Source organism: Podarcis gaigeae, assembly GCF_964106915.1.
Source record: "Podarcis gaigeae genome assembly, chromosome: 1".
NCBI classification, from domain to species: domain Eukaryota; kingdom Metazoa; phylum Chordata; class Lepidosauria; order Squamata; family Lacertidae; genus Podarcis; species Podarcis gaigeae.
Genome location: NC_139678.1, coordinates 70,777,956 through 70,798,823, shown reverse-complemented (window position 1 = coordinate 70,798,823; position 20,868 = coordinate 70,777,956). Strand labels below are relative to the sequence as shown.

Genomic DNA, 20,868 nt, shown 5'->3' with positions numbered 1-20,868 from the left:
CACCAAACTGGAACGTCTCCTGCTTCTTGTACAATGTTGCCTAAGCTGTCACTGTGCCATAAATGCCTTAAGCCTACCAACAGCTATTTAATTTCCTACATTTTTATTCTTCACTTTGCCCAACATTTCCTCCATGGGCATGTGGACAGTGTTGCCAACACAGTCCCTGATTGATTGCCACAGGCTGTGCTTCTGCTGTTTCTGTCATTTTAATGAGGTTTTTTTTCTATTTCTCCCCTCTTGACCTGAGCACATACAGTGGTACCTCGGGTTAAGTACTTAATTCATTCCGGAGGTCCGTTCTTAACCTGATACTGTTCTTAACCTGAGGTACCACTTCCTGCTGCCGCTGTGCCACTGCTGCATGATTTCTGTTCTCATCCTGAAGCAAAGTTCTTAACCCGAGGTAATATTTCTGGGTTAGCAGAGTCTGTAACCTGAAGTGTATGTAACCTGAAGCGTATGTAACCCGAGGTACCACTGTATAGGAAACAGTAGCCATTTTCCTGGTGTTGTGTTGAAGTACCTTCCCACCGGTAGAAGGTAGAGTATAGAATTGTTCCGTTCAAAAAGTAAACCCTCATTGAAAGATCATCTCATTTAATGTACATTTGGCTCTTTATTTACTTAATATAAAACTCACACAGATTTAAAGGATTTGAAAAAATTGTTCCCCTGGAAGGAGGGGGGTGGGCTCATGACATCACAAGACTCTAGCCAATCAGTGCATTGGGAAGTGCTGTGCAATGGACTCCAACAGGTGGGTGAGACAACCGGTCAACCATCTAATGCAGGCATCCCCAAACTCAGCCCTCCAGCTGTTTTGGGACCACAACTCCCATCATCCCTAGCTAACAGGACCAGTGGTCAGGGATGATGGGAATTGTAGTCCCAAAACAGCTGGAGGGTCGAGTTTGGGGATGCCTGATCTAATGTAATGCTGACACCAGGTGACTGACAAGTGAATTGTCCCACCACCCATCAAAGTTCACCCATGGTGGGGGGAAAGGCCAAGAAGGTCCAACAATGTTTCTTCTTTTATGCTGCTATGTAAAATGGTAGAAGGAGGTGATAGATCCAGCACCACAATCAGTTCCATGGCACTGGTTGTTCCTGTATAGAACACCATGTCTGTATTTCTTCAGTAGAAATTTATGACCTCACTGAAATTGTGCTAACTTTCCTAACATAAATTTAGATAAGCATCTCATGATACACCCAAGAATTCAGAGATGCCTTCATAATTTCTCATTTAGATTTATTTGCAGATGGAGGAGGATGTTCCCTCGTTTGAACCATCTCAATTGCTTCACACTACCATGGAAATATTTTTCCATCAGTTATTTTCAAAGCATATAAAAGGAACTCGTTTTGTAGGTTTGTGTGGGCACACAAATTTAATAGGATGTTAAATGGAGGCTGTCCTTAAATTCAGTAGTATACCCTGCCTGTCGCGGAGATGTGACATGATTTGGTCAAGCCAGTCTAAACCATACATGAAAGCTGTTCAAATTACTGTACATAGTCTTTCAAATTACAGAATCTGGAGTGGAAGCATTGTAAGTGGACTGCACTGTAAATGATTTGGAAGCTCAATGTTCCTGCTTTGAACATGAGGCTCAATTATCGTGAGATAGATTTATATCCCCATATCTTTTGTACGCCAGCTGGAGAAGGCTGTGCTATGGAAGATAGCATTCATCTCTCTCTCTCTCTCTCTCTCTCTCTCTCTCTCTCTCTCTCTCTCTGTGTGTGTGTGTGTGTGTGTGTGTTTGTATATGGGAAAATTTTGCTCCAATATACATTACATTTGCTTGCATTGAATTGCATTTCCCATTTTACTACCCATTCATTTACTACCCATTTGGAGAGGTCCTTTCTTTTAATGACCCTGAAAAAATTGGTCCCATCAGGAAACTTGGGACCTCACTGCCCACCCCTAACTCCAGATCAGTTATGAACAAGTTAAAAAGCAAAGGTCTCAAAAATAATATACATAAATAATAATAATAATAACAAAAAGGTTAAAAAGTAATAAAAAGAAAGTATGACAAAAACTGATTCCAAAATTTTTGCATGTACCGTTCAGAAATTTCTAAGGGGATTGCCATGTTGCAGCAAAAAGTTCTTGCCACCAAAACATTTTAATTAAGATAATAGTAAGTATTTCTGATAGTATCAACATGACTTATGATTAATCTTCCAGATAAAATCTTCTTGGCACCTCATCTACTGAAAGTCTTATGAAACAGAGTCTCATACTCCAAATGAAAAATTAGCATGCTTATTCAACATGTTTTTCCTTAAAGGGAAAAGGAAAAGAAGTTTCTCTAAAGTTTTTTTTTATTATTATTGCAGATTTATGTAACATTTTGTTACGGCTGTTCTAAACTAACTATTACTGTGCTGAAAGCTGTCCTCCAGTTTCCTGAACATTTTCTTTCACTATAAAAGAGGCATTTTAATTGATTGATTGATTGATTGATTGATTTTGCCTCATTCTCAAGGCAGTTAAGATTTTTTTCATTATTCCTTTAGTTTTGTACTTAATTGATTTGTAAAAAAAACAAAGACGAAAACAAACCTGGGTGGTGGTAGGAATGCTCTGGAGGAATTTATCTTGAAGTCAGCAGAGCTTTTGACAAACTTTTCCAAAATATTTTGATTAGCAAACTGGTTAAGTGCATGCTAATGATGATATCACGTGGTGGATTCATAAATGGTTAGAAAACTGTACACAAAGAGTGCTCATCAAGCTGGAACAAGGTAAGGAGTGAGATGCTGCAAGGCTCTGTCCAAGGACCAGTACTCTTCAACCTTTTGTATCAATAACTTTGATGAAGGGGTGGAAGGAATCCTTATCAAATTTGTTGATGATGCAAAACTGGGAGGGATAGTAAATGCCTTAGAAGACAGGAATTGTATTACCTGAAGAGCATGGGAAACTGGGCTGCCAATAAAATAAATTCAGCAGAAACGCCAAAGTTCTGCATTTAGGACTAAAAATAAAATGCATAGGTATAGGATGGAGGGCCGGCCCCAGATATTGGCACCTGAGGCAAATAAAAAATTGGCATTCTCCCAACTGTAGCTTGTGAAGGGTGCTTTTAAAAATACAGCTGGGGCTCCTCAGCCCCGCATCCTAATGCTGATCTTCACTCCTTGCTTGTTTCTGATCCTGATCTTCACTCCTCTCTCGTCTCTGAATGTCCCTCTCCCTGAGAGAGAAAAACGTGCTGGCTGTGAACCAATTCCCTTGAGTGCCTTTTCCATCACCCACCTCTCTCTTGCAGCAGCACACAGTGGGGGGTGGCAGGCACAGACATGCCACCCATCACAGCTCTCCAGAGTCTGCTACCTAAGGCGGTTGCCTCACCTTGCCTCATGAGCAGGCCGGCCCTGGCTTGGCAATAGTACACGTGAAAAAAAAACAAAAGCAAGCCGAACATGAGCCAAAGAAGTGTGATGTGGCTGTGAGGAAGAAGATATTATTTTAGGTTGTAGCAGTAAAGGCTTCCAAGCTGCAGAAAACAATAGTTCCACTTTATGTTGCACTAGTCAGACGTCATCAGTACAATCTCCAATTCTGGGTAGACAAATTGGAATGAGTTCAAAAGACACCAAAGATAATTGGAGATGTGGATCATAATTCCTATGAGGTTGTAGGAACTGTGTGTGTTTAGGCTAGAGAAGACTGGAGGGAAGAACATGACAGCACTCCTCAAAGACCTGAAGAGCTGTCACTTAGGCGAAAGACATAATCTCTGATCCTCAGGGCAGTTCACAACAGTAGTGTAACTAGGGTGGTGCAAGTGATGTCTTAACCAAGTGCAAGATGGGTGGGAGGAGATTCACCACTGCCTACAGAACGCAACTTCAAATCATTATTATAGCATGAAAGATGATTTTCACATTTATTTAGTTATCTGAAAACCAAAATTACCCACATGTAATTATTAAAACCATTATAAACAGTTAAGATTAGTTTCGATCATCCCTTGTGACAAATTTAATTTTTTTATAACAAAATATGAAAACATTATATATTAAACGTGTTCAATTATTGTTCAGTTATGGAGGGCAGGGCTAAATCTAATGAGCTTAAGTTACAGGAGGGTAGATTGATGAGTCAGCCTAAGGAGATGTTTGTTGACAGAAAGAGCAGTTGTACAATGGAAGAGCTCTCTCTATCTGCAAACATACAGCCAGATGCTGGACAACCTTCTGTTGGCCACAGGAAGCTGCAGGGGATCGCTCAAAATCAGACAGAGGAACCTTCATTTATCTTAGGATCCAAGCCAATGTTCTTCGCTGGGGTCTGTTCACACATTCTGTTGTTTATGATCAAGCCTACAGTAAACTGAAGAAGTACATTTATATGTGAAACAGCCCTTTTCATACCAGCTGGTCTTGGTGTCGATTCTACCACAAGGAAGTAGCAACCATGATTCAGGTGGTGAGCCACTACTTGCAAATAACTCACCACATACTGGGAACTGCTTATCATCATCATTTTTAATTTGTATACCGTCTTTCTATTTTACAATTCTGAAGGCGGTTTACAAGCTGAAGAAACAAAAACTGTACATCTTACAACAATCTAATGCAATACAAAAATGTGATAATAAAACAAAACTTTAAAATAGGTAACCTGTATCAAAAAAGTAACATTCAACAATCATTAGAATAGTATTAAATAATAATAACATATAAAAGTTAAACAGAAATCTACTCAGCAGATATAATAATTTCTAAACTATAATGAATAAAATAACGGCAAGCCACAGTACATAAAATAATACAATACAAATTGAGAAGCAGAGACTAGAGGGTGGAGCAAGGCAGATGGAAGGAGGCCTTGGCTGATGGAGTCTCTGCCCTCACAGTTCTTCCTTCAGGAACAGCTTCCACGAAGTAAGTTAAAATGCTCTCCAAGGGACAGCCACTGCTTTGTTGTGAGTTTCAGGTTTGACAACTGGAAATGCTACAAAATTATTATTATTTTTAAAGAGCATAGAAATGAGTTGTTCTTTTAACCTTTGCTGTGAGGATGCGGCAGCCAGCGGAAAGAGCTTAGCGCTGAAAGGACGAGCTTTTGCCGGGAATTCTCAGGCTTTCAGAAACGGGGAAATCCCTGCCTCTTTCCGAATGCGCCCCCCTCCCGCTGCTGCCCCTGACCTGAATTTGCTATCCGGTGAGCCTTCCCCGCCCCTATTCAAATCAGTTTGCAGCAATTGCTGCCTGTTATGCAAGGCAGAGCCGCTGCTTATGATGAAGCAAGCTTGTGTGGGGAGATAAACGCGAGTCTTGGCGGGGTGGGTGGGGAAGCCGCGGCGGGAGTTGCAGCTGCTCCCGTGGGAACTCCCGACCCCCCAGCATCCCACTCGCGAACTGTCCCCAGGCGCAACTCCAGAACAAGCGCGGCGCGAGAGGAGGGGCCGGGGGGGAAAGAGCGCGAGGTGGCGCGGAGGCTCCACCAATCAGGTTCGGCTTCCCCTGACGAGCGCTGCCGGCGTCCTATAAGAAGACGCGGCAAGCGGGCCGAGGGATGTTGTTGTTTCTGCGTGTTTGGAGAAAGAGGAGAAAGGGAGCGCGAGAGCAGAGCCCGCGACTGGCTGGCTGGGGCCGGCAGGAGCGGGAAATGTGGTCCGGGGTCCCGGGGGTGGGCTCGGTCGCGGCGGCGGCTGTGGGCGCCGGCGTCCTCGTGCTGCTGTTGCTGCCGCTGGTGGTGAGGCAGCTGCTGAAGCAGAGGCGGCCGGTGGGCTTCCCGCCCGGCCCGCCGGGGCTGCCTCTCATTGGCAACATCCACTCGTTGGCCTCGGAGCAGCCGCACGTCTACATGAAGAGGCAGAGCCAGCTCTACGGGCAGGTACTGCAGCCCCGGGGGCGGGGGGGGGGTCCTGAGGAGGAGCTGGCCCTGGGGAGACCTCGGTCTAATTCTTAGACATTTGCCACTTCCAAGACCCCTCCGTTAAGTTGTAAGACGAGGCTATTCATGTGAATAACTTCAAGCCCGGATCTGAACTCTTTCCACATCTTCACTTTCAGATCTGGGTTCAAGTTTCGCTTCCTCTCTGCCCCACGCTGTGCTTTCCTGCGCTTGCAAGACAACCGTATCAATGTCTACTCTAGAGTTGGAAGGGGCATGTAATCTCATCTAGCCCAACCCCCTGCAATGCAGGAATCTCAACCCCGGCCCGATCCCATTTGAAACCAGACCGGACCCTGCTTAGCTTTGCTAGTGTGCTAGTTGTTCTGTTGCTAGAAGTTGAGCCCCATTCAGTTAAATGAGCTTCCTCTCGGGCAAGAGAATGCAGTTCTACACCCACTTAACCTAGGAGTAAATCCTGTTAAACCTTAAGCTTATTTCTGAGGGTTTCACTGTTAGCCTAGTGGCCAACTTACAAGAATAGTTGTTGGAGGCAGACCTCAGTTAGGAAAGCACTTTACAAACAAAAGAATTATATAAGACTCGCCTTGTAAGTGAGGAAGGCATAAAGGCTTCGTTACATCGACCAGCTTTTATGTCAGGAAAGTTTAGGAGGCTATTCTGAACTTAGTTACTTGGGATTAAGTATCGCTGAAATCAACAGGATTTTATTTTAAAGTCATTTTACGTTTTGGCTGTTGCATATTTGAACTGCAGTAACAGGATGTGGTTTATTATTTGCCATTTTGTATTGAGTCTTGTGTTTGGCACAGAATTCTTAAAATATATAAAGTTTGCAGTACTGTACAATCATGAGACTTGTTTGCATCATAGTTATTATTAAATACCATATTGTAAAGGTGTGCACCTGCTTTTTTCAGAAAGCTGCCTAACTTGTCCACCAAGCATACCAGTGCAGTATGTTGCTAATACTGTCTGTTAATACAGCTCCAAGTTCAACATTAAAAAATAAAAAACTTGCTTTACATAAACCCTGTGACCCTTGTCAAAGTGGGCTGCACTTTGTGTCTCAACTCTGCTAGATATTTAAGATGCTACAGAAATCTTTGTTTCTATTTTACATGTTGGACTATAGTACCAAACTAACTCTACCTCAAAACTGCTTAGGTTTAATATGTGAGTTAGAGGGCTTTCTTATTTAAATTTCTAAGAGAATGTGGCAAGTTTTTTAAAACTGTTATAGAACAGGGGAAGGAAGTCATCAGTAAAATGAACATGTCTTCCCTTTGCGGGGTAACACTGAACTTGGGTCACTCTCAATTTGAGCCTCATCCTGCATGCCATCCAGATTACTAAGCACATCGCCAACATACACCATGAAGCTGCAGCCAATGAGGACTCTTAACATATGTTCCTGATGTTAGGGGACTTAAGCCTGTTTGCCTTTCATATTTATCAAGCGGAGCACCGGCACAGCCACAACTCAGAGTTAAATATACTTTCACAAGAAATGGCAAAGTCGTTACTTTAGTTGTCTGCTGCTGCATAGTGATGACATGCTGGTCTGTATACAGAATAGCACCCAACACTCCTGCTCCATGAATGGAACTTTCTTCTCCTTTTCCTGGCAACACCCTGCATGCCCTCAAAATCAGCTTCAGAGGTTGGAAAACTCCGCTGATGCTGCTTTGGAGACAACCAATAATCTGCCACCTTTTCGTCTTTAAAAATTCTCTCCAGGACAGCTAGAAAACCTTGAGAAAAAACATTTACAACGAATTAAAATGTATCAACAGCTGCTAGAAGCATAAACTCAGTTGGAAAGTTGACAGTTTACTATCCTACAGGCTCGTTGCCAATTTCTGTAAAGAAAGGACATGTTTTTAATACTCTTTGGAATACAAGATGTTTTCTACTGCAGGGATGCAAAGAGGACAGTCACAGTGCCTTGAGTTTCTTATGAAAAAGTATCATTACTCATAGGAACAGGAAAAGGAGTGACCACTAGGACATTTCTCCTTAAAAGTTTCCCTTTAATTGTTTGTTTGTTTGTTTGTTTGTTTGGTGATCATATCAATCATAATGAGTCACAAATAGAAATATTTTCCTTTAGCTTATGAAAAGGAACATTTGCTGACAAAAACTGGAAACCAAAATCAGAATTTTAAGCTTTATGCAATTTTTTATTAATTGCAAAAATAAAGATTCCATAGTCATCTATTTGATCAGTACAGAAAAATGATAAAATATGCTTTCTTGTATGGTTTACAATTAAACCATGGTTTCCCACTATGTGAATAAGCCTGCATAATCCTTCTCCTTCACATACCACAGAACTAACCACAGTTCCCTGTGGCGTCTTAAATGTGGCTTGTCTGGACCAGCCAAGTATTTAACAACTTGCCTGGTAACCTTAAGTGAGCAGGAATTCCATGCAAGCAAGAGGTTTGGCTCACTCTTAATCTCAGGGTCATGGGTTTGAGCCTCACATTGGACATAAGATTCCTGCACTGCAGCGGGTTGGACTAGATGGCCCTTGTGGTCCCTTCTTACTCTAGATCTGTGATTTGATGATTCTAAGTCTGGCAGAGGCAGGACAGATTGCTCCATGCCTCCTCCAATAGTCTACTCCAGGCATAGGCAAACTCGGCCCTCCAGATGTTTTGGGACTACAGTTCCTATGATCCCTGACCACTGGTCCTGTTAGCCAAGGATTATGGGAGTTGTAGTCCCAAAATCTGGAGGGCCGAGTTTGCCTATGCCTGGTCTACTGCTAGCAATGGCGGAAGAAGCAAGAATCAACCTGTCCCCCCTGCTTGTAGAAGAATTTTTTTAAAAAGTAGCTAGTATGGAAACATGGACTAGGTGTGCATGCTAGTAATTTCTGAACTTATTTACAAAACTGTTTTAAACTCTGGTTAGTGAAAGCAAGTTTGGATAAAAATGTGGTTTCAGACCCGTGCTTGCTCACTACAATGGAACCTTGTGTTACATACTGTCCTCCATGCGAACGCTGCGGGTTACAAGCTCCGCTAACCCGGAAGTAGATGCCCCTTGTTGCGAACTTTGCCCTGGGATGTGAGCGAAAGTCGCGTGGCGGCAGCGGGGAAGCGCCATTAGCAAAACCATGCCTCATGTTACGAGCGGTTTCGGCTTAAGAACAGATCTCTAGAAGCAATTAAGTTTGTAAGTGGAGGTACCACTGTATAGCTTAAATTAAACAACTGTTTTCTGGTTTGGATGTCTTCTAAAGATAGTGAGGCACCTGTTGCGTAATCTTAACAGTCAGAAGCATGCCTCTTACTGCAGAGTTTATTTCATCTTCTGCTCAGGGACACTTTGTTCATGACGTGTCATTCCTTCTGCCACAGAAACATATTGCCCATTTATGTTTATCTCTTGTGACAGGTAATGCATTCACTTTAAGAATGATGCAGACAATGTTCCTCCTGACAGTAAGCCTAGCCAAGATGTTGGACTGGAAAGATATATTATTGATGTTGTATTTTGACATACAGTGGTACCTCCGGTTACATACGCTTCAGGTTACAGACTTCGCTAACCCAGAAATACGTAGTACCTTGGGTTAAGAACTTTGCTTTAGGATAAGAACAGAAATAGTGCTTCGGCGGTGCGGCAGCAGCAGGAGGTCCCATTAGCTAAAGTGGTGCTTCATGTTAAGAACAGTTTCAGGTTAAGAACGGACCTCCAGAACGAATTAAGTACTTAACCTGAGGTACCACTTTATAGGAGGGGACGCGGGTGGCGCTGTGGGTTAAACCACAGAGCCTAGGACTTGCCGATCAGAAGGTCGGCGGTTCGAATCCCCGCAACAGAGTGAGCTCCCGTTGCTCGGTCCCTGCTCCTGCCTACCTAGCAGTTTGAAAGCACATCAAAGTGCAAGTAGATAAATAGGTACCGCTCGGGCGGGAAGGTAAACGGCATTTCCGTGCGCTGCTCTGGTTCGCCAGAAGCGGCTTAGTCATGCTGGCCATATGACCTGGAAGCTGTATGCCGGCCCCCTCGGCCAATAAAGCGAGATGAGCGCCGCAACCCCAGAGTCGGCCACGACTGGACCTGATAGTCAGGGGTCCCTTTACCTTACCACTGTATAACCATCTATGAATGAAGGCAAACTGCGATATTGTTATGCAACTGTAATCTTTCTACATAGCACATGTAGCATATTTGTGAGCATCATGTGGTGTTAGAAGCATACCTGTTGTGCTGCCCATGGACCAAACAAGAACATTTCTAAAGAAAAAGAAACTAGTATTTCTCTCTCTGCCCACCCCCCACCCCAATTCTTGAAAGTAACATGTAATCTTTTTTAAAAAGGTATTTAGCCTTGATCTTGGAGGGATATCAACTATTGTCCTGAATGGCTATGATGCAGTGAAAGAATGCCTTGTTCAGCAGAGTGAGATTTTTGCAGACAGGCCATCTCTTCCTTTGTTCAAGAAGCTGACAAAAATGGGAGGTATGTTTTGTTGTTATTGTTTTAATAGAGGCTTATTAGTGTATTGGGTGTATGCTTTTTTAAAAGGTGCCTGCAATTCTGTCTTCTTACTAACTTTAAAGAAACAACCCTGAGAGCATTTTTTATTTGTATGTGCTTTCTGACTTGGTCTGCAAAACTCCTCAAGCTCTGTTCCAAAGGGCAACATTGGGAAATCAAACTTGAAGCTGGCTGTTGATGTGCACTGTTGGAACTGTTGTCCTTTAGCCAGGGAGAATAAGATGGCTTCATACTTAGGCAGGCTATATTTCTGATCATTCCATCCCTTGAAGCCCCCCCCCCCCAACTTTACCCACCTCATAGGCTCTTTCAGTAAACATTACAGCAAGAGTGCACTGGAGTAGTACTGTGTAAGAGAAAGGGATTGCAGGAGTGTTATTATTGCTGCCTCCAGTGCACTTCTGTATCTTCCTAAGACTGTTTATTAGCTTATGATACTCTGTTTACATGTATTTGCATGTAATGCTTAGCGTACTCTGTAAAGTAGATTGGGAGACGAAGATGCATAGCTAAGTAATACAGTGGTACCTCTAGTTGCGTTCTGCTCTTGTTATAGACTTTCAGTTTACGAACCCGGCAAACCCAGAAGTGTTTACTTCCGGGTTCGCCGCACGCACAGAAGCTATCTGCGCGCTTCACACATGCGCAGAAGCACTCGATTGCACATGCACGGAAGAGGCGTTCTAGTTGCAGACTTTTCGGGGTGCGAACGGCACCCTGAAATAGATTAAGTCCGCAACTAGAGGTACCACTGTACTCTGACAAAGAAGCACCTTCATGTGGTAGCATGCAGTTACGGCAGTTGTGTTTGAAAATCATTGCTTGTATATGTTCAGTGCTGTAGACAGTGTTAAGAGCTGAAAACATACCCTTTCAAAAGTAAAAATGAAATATATCTTGGACACTAAAATGAAAAGCACCCCAAAGTGCTTGAAACACTTCAAGGTCATGAAAGCTCCAGAGATTGAGTTTAGTTTATTTTGGGCATGAGAGTATTGGAGAATTAATGTGTCCTTGTAAAACCTTATTTACATTCAGAGTTGGAAGGGACCCTGAGGATCATCTACTCCAAACCCCTGCAATGCAGGAATATGCAGCTGCCTCTTATGGGGATCGAACCTGCAATCTTGGCATTGTTAGCACCGTACTCTAACCAACTGAGTTATCCAGCTAGCAGGCAACTTAGTCACTAGTCCTGCAACAAGTTATCAAAGATACTAACTGCACCCTAAGGGATACATAAGTTTTAGCCAACCCTATTAATAAAAAATATATATAAATTAAAATATTTTTTTTTAAAAAAAGGTTTTGGAAGATTTTAAAAATTGCCTGTAAATCTATTTATCTGTCTTCTGTAATTTTACGGCAGTTCAGTTCCTCAGGCATAATCTAAATTAAAAATGTCTTTAAACAAGTTTTGTCACTCTAACTCAAGCTGCTTTTCTATGTCACACTCTGTTTCAAAAGCTGTTTACCTTGTGGGATAGGTGAGAAGGTATACTGGTTTGCTGTTAAGAAACACTCTCCTCCCCCCCCCCCCACAAAATCTTGGATGTACAGAAATAGTTGGTTGATCTTTATATCTTTGCCTAGCACTACCTGTCTTGATGCCTGCCTCCCCCCCCCCCCGCTTGACTTTTTGTATTTGTAAATAAGCCTTTCCCCCCGCTTGTCCTTTTGTATTTGTAAATAAGCATCTATTACATAAATCAGCAGTATACACTTTACAAGGAACCTGGCTTAGCAAAAGGCTACCTTGAAACTTCAGGGAAGTGGAAAAGGCAAATTGGCATTAAAAACAGCATTTTTACGCATTCAGTTCCCAAAGTGCTATAAACAGCTTGCATTTTGAGTAGGTATAATGTTGCATGCACTTAAAAACATAGGACATAATTCTGAAGTCACTAACTATAGAAAGATAACAGTAAAACTAATTCACTATGATGAATTGAGGATACTATTTTTGTTTGTACGTGTGTGTAACTATGTGTGTGTAGCTGCAGATCATAGAAAGATCATATGGATGAAAGAGGAAGTAAGATCCTGGGTTAAGCATATTGACGCTCATATATTTCAGGTTTATTGAACTCAAGTTATGGCAGAGGTTGGACAGAGCATCGCAAGCTGGCTGTAACAAGCTTCCGTATTTTTGGATATGGTCAAAAGTCCTTCGAAAGCAAAATATCAGAAGAATCAGTCATTTTCCTTGAGGCCATTGATACCTATAAGGGCAAGCCTTTTGATCTGAAATACTTGATAACAAATGCAGTTTCAAATATTACTAACTTGATTCTTTTTGGAGAACGGTTTACATACGAAGACACTGAATTTCAACATATGATGGACATATTTAGTGAAAACATTGAACTGGCAGCTAGTTCTTCTGCATTTTTGTACAATGCTTTTCCATGGATTGGTGCCTTGCCCTTTGGAAAGCATCAGCAACTCTTTAAAAATGCATCTGAAGTCTATACTTTTCTACTCCACCTTATTGAGCGTTTCTCACAAAATAGGAAACCTCAGTCACCAAGGCATTTTATAGATGCATATTTTGATGAGATGGACAAAAATAAAAATGACCCTGAGTCTACATTTACAACAGAAAACTTAATTTTCTCTGCTGGAGAAATAATAATTGCCGGAACAGAAACTACAACAAATGTTCTAAGATGGGCAGTGTTGTTCATGGCTCTTTATCCTAATATTCAAGGTAAATTATGCCATATGCCGTGATGTGTTTTGTTTCTATGATTGAGAATGTGCAGTCCAAGCAGGGTATTAACAGCACTTGTTAAATCTTTACCCGATCTGAATACATTAGGTTGAAACTAGAGTTTGGTCCCACTGGAAGTTGTATCCCTTGAGCAGAGTTTGTTCAGGATGTGTCTGCTGGTGGAAAAGGGGCATATTTCCCAACTTATCCTTCCCAGTTACTGACTCCATGCTGTTCTAGAGGATTCCTCAAGACTCCAGAGTAGATTTTAGTAGGGAAAGTAGGGGAGAGAAATTGACAAAAAAATGCTGCATCTATTCAGCTAGCTGTATTAGAGTACAGCCGTACCTTGGAAGTCGAACGGAATCCATTCCAGAAATCCGTTCGACTTCCAAAACGTTCGAAAACCAAAGCTAATCGGAAGAAGCCACGGAAGCCCTGTCGGACCTTCAGGTTCCAAAAGAACGTTCAAAAACCAGAACAATCGCCTCAGGGTTTGTGATGTTCGGGAGCCAAAACGTCCAAGTTCCAGGGCATTCAGGATACAAGGTACGACTGCTTTTGGTTCAAAGGTCACATCTGACACCATAAAGTATTTTTATACCACTTCAACAGTCATGATTTCCCCCAAAGAATCCTGAAAATTGTAGTTACCCCTCACAGACCTACAGTTCGTAGCACCCTTAACAAACTACAATTTCCAGGATTCTCCATGACTAGTGGATGTGGCTAATGTACACAAAATCAGTGGGGCTACAAATATATTTAAAGGTTTCATAGTTAAATGCAGAATACACGTGTCTACTTATTTTTGCCAAACAGTTACTCAATAAACTAAAAGCTTTTTCTCCAACAGGGCAAGTTCATAAAGAAATCGATTTAATTATTGGGCCAAACAAAACACCTTGCCTAGAAGAAAAGTGTAAAATGCCATACACTGAGGCAGTACTGCATGAAATTTTAAGATTCTGTAACGTAGCTCCACTAGGTATTTTCCATGCGACTTCTAAGGATACAGTTGTACGTGGCTATTCTATCCCTCAAGGCACTACAGTCATTACAAATCTCTACTCTGTACACTTTGATGAAAAGTACTGGAGTAACCCGGAAATGTTTTGTCCTGAGAGGTTTTTGGACAGCTCTGGACAATTTGTCAAGAAAGAAGCATTCATTCCATTTTCACTGGGTAAGTGTACGTACTTAACCAAAAATCTAGAAGCAACAAATTTGTGAGTAGAGTCAAAATGGCTAGCATGCTATATCTACCAACCAAACATTCCAAAGACTTTGACTTCATAAACTAATTCATTTTAAACTTCAGTTGTTAATCATGAACTAAGCCAACTGTTTTAATACAAAAGTTGTAATGAAACCAAGGCAGCAAAATCGTGAGCTTAGACTCAGACTTAACTGAGTGTCATAACAGTTCTTGTCTGATTACTGTACATGAAACAACCCACTTCCAGTTTAGAAAGATTTTTTAAAATGGTATAGGCTAGTGGAATCTTGGCAAAAAGCAGCCTTATCAGGCTCTAAAGATTTCACTATCCTGCTTATCTGAGGGGGAAATAACATGTGGATCTTGCACTGTGCTGGTAGGACAGTGTGTTCTTAACAGGAAAGAACTGTTCTCTGGAATGTTTGGACATCAGCCATTAGTTTTCTCATACTTGGGCTTATATGTAGTTTATGCAGAACTAGTTTATGAAAATCATATGTTCAAAAGAATTAAATGATGTCATCAGGTTCTTACCAGATTGGTAATAAAGTAATTTGAGAACCATGTTTTTCCAAATTGTCCCTCTTTCGCTGTCTTAATTTTAGAATGGTGCCTAAACCTTTAACAGCATGGATTAATTAATGGCTTACCAGAATAGGTTTTGATTTTTAAGAGATGCAGTACTTTCTTATCATAATGGCACATGTACTTTTTGATAAACGACAAAAAACCCTTAGCTCTTTTAAAATACTATTTTCTTTTCTTTTTTCCCCCTTCAGGGCGAAGGCACTGTTTAGGCGAACAGTTGGCCAGAATGGAAATGTTTTTATTTTTCACCTCATTACTTCAACAATTTCATCTGCATTTTCCTAGTGGTTGGACTCCCAACCTTAAGCCAAAGTTAGGCATGACTCTGCAACCCCATCCATACCTTATTTGTGCAGAAAGGCGCTACTGAAGACACACCTAGTGCCAACAGTTCAAAGTGTGAGGCCTTGGGGCCAGAGGCATGGAAATATCATGAGAAGTAATGTTTTTGTTCCAAGCTTTCCTGACTCAAATGCCCAAGTCGTTCCCTGTGTTGTTGTTTTTTTAAATGCCTGTTGTCCATCTTAAAAATCCTTCAATGGTGTGTAAGGACATTGAGACAGATGGTTTTTGAGGGCAGGTGATGGAGAATGAGTAGAAGGTGCTCCACCGTATTCTAATGTGTGGTGAATGGGATACAAGTGTAAGAATGGCCTGCTGGATAAGGCCAAGGGCTCATCTAGTCCGGCATCCTGTTCACACAGTGGCCAACCAGATGCCTGTGGGAAACCAGGGAGAAGACGCAAGAGCCGTCTCCTCTCCCATGGCTTCCAGTAACTGCTGTTCAGAAGCATTGCTGCCTCCAACTGCAGAGGCAGCAGCCATTGACCGCTCCCTCCTCCATGAATTTGTCAATCCTCTTTTGACTCCATCCAAGTTAATGGTCATCACTGCCTCTGGAGGGAGCAAGTTCCATAGTTTGACTGTCTTAAATATTCCAACAGTTATCCTCATAGGGTGTCCACAAGTTCTAGTGTTATGAGAGAGGGAGAAAAACTATGATTTTCCCTCTGGGTAGCAGTTATAGCATGGGACACGGGTGGCGCTGTGGGTTAAACCACAGAGCCTAGGACTTGCCGCTCAGAAGGTCGGCGGTTCGAATCCCTGCAACAGGGTGAGCTCCCATTGCTTGGTCCCTGCTCCTGCCAACCTAGCAGTTCGAAAGCACGTCAAAGTGCAAGTAGATAAATAGGTACCGCTCTGGCAGGAAGGTAAACGGCGTTTCCGTGCGCTTCTCTGGTTCGCCAGAAGCAACTTAGTCATGCTGGCCACATGGCCCAGAAGCTGTACGCCAGCTCCCTCGGCCAATAAAGCGAGATGAGCGCCGCAACCCCAGAGTCGGTCACGACTGGACCTAATGGTCAGGGGTCCCTTTACCTTTACCTTTGCCTTTAGAAGTTATAGCCTAGCAAAAACTTTTCTGTACATCAAGCTCACCCATTTTTTTTTTTTAAAAAAAGGCTTTCAAGCCACTTTTTCACTCCACCATCTCATTAGTACTTGCCCTCCAACTTGTACATAAGGCCACACAACAGTCGTCTGTAGCACAGAGTATTCCATGAGTCTGGGATTCTCGTTGGCTCAAAGGAGGACAGTGGGGAAGATGCATGTACACAAAACCCTAGGAAAATGCCACCTGCGTGAGGCACTCCATTCTGAAGCTCTGGCAAAAGCCTTAAGGCGACTTTGCCTACGCTACTAGCGGCACCTAGAGCACTGATGCATTACAGAATGTAAATCCCTAGCTATAAGCTGGGTAATTTCTGGTTCAGGTATCCTTTCAGCAATTCCTTTAGTGCTGAAACAGTTGCATCAATTTTTATTTAAAACACACTGGTTTGGCAATGAAGGGTGGAGTTTAGAGTTTAATTACACTAAGGCAGACATGTCCAAAGTCTGTTTCGGGGGCCTAATCCAGCCCGCCGGTCGGTTTAATCTGGCCCCTGTGGCAGTTTATTTCCTGGGGTAAAATCCTAAAAAAAAACCTCAAAAACTCAGCCCTTTGGTCGGCCCTCACAGCCCTTCACTTCATCAAATCTGGCCCTCTTTGAAAAAAGTTTGGACACCACTAAAGGCATGCAGGGGAGGAGACCCTTGAAGGCAGCCTTTTAGTAGCAGACACAGGATAGAAGGGGAAAACACACACCAAAGCAACAGAATGTGAGATGAGGAAGTGGAGATTCACTGCATTCCCCACATGCCCTTTTAAGTGTAACCCATCTTAACAGGTGAACATCCATTTAGTCAATATGCAGGTAACTAGTTTGGCCCTAAACGAACCACTACCCTATCTGCTACACTTTTTTTGTATTTCACCCTCCAATATAGGGCAAATAATGCTTGCTCTGCCTTTTACATGGCTGTTGAAAAGATTGCTGAGGCAATAGAAATGAAGTGTTGTATTATATAAGTGCTTTTAATTGAGAGCGGGTGTGGTGTACTCATGGCTGAGAGAGTAAACTAACTAGAAGCTTGTTCCTACAGCCGTGAAGAAAATAATTCTGACCTACTTTCATAGTTGTACAGTTTATTAAGATATTATATGTGATTACAGATGCTGTTGGTAGAGCCTAAAACAATGCCTTTTGAACTACTGTATCAAGTTGTCCACACTTATAATAGGATTCTTTCCTCTTCTTTTTTAAAAAACTTGTAAATACTTTGCAGGTCCAATTTGCTTGAGGGTGTCTTGCCACATACCTGCTTATTTGCACTTCTGCAAATGCTACCTGAGGTCCTTTCCTCAGTTGTGGGGAGCTGTTCAGTTAGTGTGGCAGCACCTGTGTTTTTAGAGGCCTGCTGAAAGCTTTGTTTTGGCAAAACAACACAGCAATTCAATTACTATTCAATTACCTATATTTGTTTTTATACGGGGTTTTTTTTTTTACATATTTTATCTCTCAGTGGTTTTGTGGCATTTTAAAAAAATTATATTGTGGATTTTAGCTGAGTTACCTACAATTTTATTGCACACAGCTTGGACCTCCTTAAGTGTTTTTTTTTTTTTAGGTTTTTAAAAGTATATTCTAAATAAATATTTATTTGTAGATTGGCCTGGCCATTAGTCAGTATGGTAACTTTTTGGTTTGCTTATTACATTTGTTATTTTAAGCAGCTGGGTAGCACAGACACAGGATTTATTTTTTATTTTTTTTAAAGAAAGTCACTTTCAGCCTGCAGAGCCTCCAAGGAGAGGGAAACGGAGAGAGATTCCACTGTTAAACAGAGTACATGTTCATACTTAACCCCACCCCACCCTCACTGAGAAGAGAAAGAACAGAAGCAGCAGACATTTTTATGTCTACATCTCTATTAATCTGCAAAATGTCCTTGCTTCCGCAAAAGCCTCCAGGTCTAGTTCATTCAGAACAATAACTATTAAACATATCTGAAAGATGCCATATGTCCAACTTAACAGCTTCTTGGAAGACAGCCATCGCAGAGAGAAGGCACGAGAACTTGGAATGTTCTTTACTACACTATTTCCTCCAAAACACAAAATGAAAGCTTTTTATTATGTTCATTGTGACAGTCGGGATTTGAAAAAACCAGGCTCCTGTCCTGGATAAATAAGAACCCTCTACAAAAAGGTGAAATGGACTTGGGGGCTAGAACAGGTTGAGCTGCTCAGCTACCTAAGCACTGTGAGAGGAAACAACCGGTGAGTCCATTAATCCTTCTGAAGAATCTGGTGGCAAAAGGTAAGAACCAAGGGGGGCATTATGCCATCCTTTCCCTTGGTATTTCTCCTCATTTTGTAAGCAGAATTTCAGAAGCAGTGGCTTCTGGATTTCTGTAGCACAGACTCAGCTTTTAAAAGGCAGGCCTTGTGACAAGAAGAAACATTTTGGCTAGCTTCCACGCAATAGCTTTACTGTGCCAGCACTTTCCCCTGAGCAAGTTGGACCCATTAAAATAATGGATCACATTAATAGAACAAACATTAATGTTCAGATAACTATTCTCATGACCAACGCAAAGAGCCTCTTAGATATAACTGCCCCCCTTCACACACTCGACACGATCATTTATGAAAGGTAATGGAAAGCAAGTCACCATGTTCACAATTTCACATGTTGCTATAAATAAAGTTAAGTGTTTATCCCCACATGACTCAGTAAGGACAATATATAATAGCTGACTACTGGCTTTCTACCAGAAAGAAATGTCGACTCCTTAAAAGTAGGACTGAAGAATTGACCATGTGTATGTAACACAATTAACTGTTCATTGCATCCAAGAGATGTCACCCTCCCCATCCGTCCCACTTCCCGTGCCACGTACAATAATTGTGGTTAAAAATGCACCTACAATAATATTGACATTAAAAAAGAAAGGTGTTCTTACATTATGATTACCTGATGGGCCAAGCTATTCTAAAGTCAAATAGACTGCTTCACACAGTGGTGGGGTCTCCTCCGTTAGAGGTTTTTAAGCAGGGCCAATTGGGTGGTGTGTGTGTGTGTTTGTGTCAGGACAGTCATTTGGTTCAGGACCTCAAGCTCGAAGGAGGGCTCAAATTTAGACACTTGTTAATTTTTTGGCATTTGATAAGCTTTACAACTTCAGACCAAAATGTGACACACTCAGCTAGAAAAGCCAACAATTTTTTTGTTAAATTAAAAATAAAATTGTGTCTCACTGTGTTTTTGGTGCCTTGTTTTGTTCATTGGTATTTTCAGCCTGAGGACCTAGCTGGATGGCCACCTCTCAAGGTCATATTTTCTGCATTGGCAGCTGGTAGGACCAGATGACCTTTGAGGCCTCTTCTAACACTATGATTCTGTGTCCTCTCCCCACCCCAAGAGTTACAAAGAACATAGCAGTTGTGCCACCAACAGGGATGCATAGTGAGATTTCACCCTGAATTGCTTATGCTCAAAGCTGTGCAAGCTTTATTCACTTCAGCAAGACGGATTATGCCTCTGCAGTACTTTGCTGTGAGTCACACTAGTCATTTACCTACCCTGTACCTAACAATGAGTCATAAGAGAGCAAGGTAATTTTTATTTCATACTATCAATATTTCAGATCTGCAACTGGAGTAAAGATTTACAAACAAATGGAAAGGCATTATCAGAATCTGTAGAACTGTAAGGTGGCTACAAAAGGTGACAGAGTGGCCATCCATATAACAAACGGTGATGGAAATTGGGAAGACCATTGGCGTCAATATTTTTCCCAAGCAGAAACAAAGTGTTTTGATTTAAGCCCCAACTCCTGTAACTAGTCCAGCTTCTCTTGGTTGGCCTTGATTACCCATAATACATATAGAACCATAGAATTGTAGAGTTGGAAGGGACCATGAGGGCCATCTAGTTCAACCTCCTGCAACGCAGGAATCTTTAACCCAACGTGGGGCTCAAAAACTCAACCCTGAGATTAAGAGTCTCATACTCTTCCATCTGAGCTCTCCCCCAGGATGTTATGTTCATTAAAAGAACTGAAGTCTGAACAGGAGTGTCATTTTTCTCTTTCACAGTCCAATTTTCCTCCTGACATCAATTAAAGGGTTTTGAGAAACCAGGCTCTGTAGATGTTAAAAATGCACTACTCCGAAACTAGCATTATGACATTACTACAGGATCTTAGAGTATGAAAAAAGCAGATCCTACTTGACAAGAAGTAATCTACAATAATAGTAATAATTAATAAATTTATATGTTGCCTATCTGACTGGCTTCCAACAAATTAAAACACTCTGTGACATCAAACATGAAAAACTTCCCTCAACAGGGTTGCCTTCATATGTTTTCTAAAAGTCAGATAGTTGTTTATTTCCTTGACATCTGATGGGAGGGCATTCCACAGGGTGAAAAGGCCCTTTACAACATCCTTTATAACACAACTTCTGATTAAATCCAAAGCTCCCCCCCCTGGATTTCTACATTGGAACTGCAAGTGTTCTTAGGAGTAATACCAGACGGTACTCTTGGTAC

At 41.8% G+C, this 20,868-nt stretch overlaps 1 protein-coding gene across 2 annotated transcripts; it reads left to right on the top strand.

Annotated features, from left to right (window-relative positions):
• Positions 1-5,530: 5,530 nt before the first annotated feature.
• Positions 5,531-19,575, top strand: CYP2R1 (cytochrome P450 family 2 subfamily R member 1). Of its 2 annotated transcripts, XM_083712892.1 has the most exons (6): positions 5,551-5,869; positions 10,229-10,370; positions 12,487-13,119; positions 13,979-14,308; positions 15,121-15,949; positions 16,328-19,575. In XM_083712892.1, the coding sequence occupies exons 1-5, from the start codon at positions 5,642-5,644 to the stop codon at positions 15,297-15,299; spliced, it is 1,512 nt and encodes a 503-aa protein (XP_083569018.1). In that variant the 5' UTR covers positions 5,551-5,641; the 3' UTR covers positions 15,300-15,949; positions 16,328-19,575. The 2 variants fall into 2 exon arrangements, with proteins under 2 accessions (XP_083569017.1, XP_083569018.1); XM_083712891.1 differs by having other exon boundaries at positions 5,531-5,869; positions 15,121-19,575.
• The last annotated feature ends 1,293 nt before the right edge of the window (positions 19,576-20,868 follow it).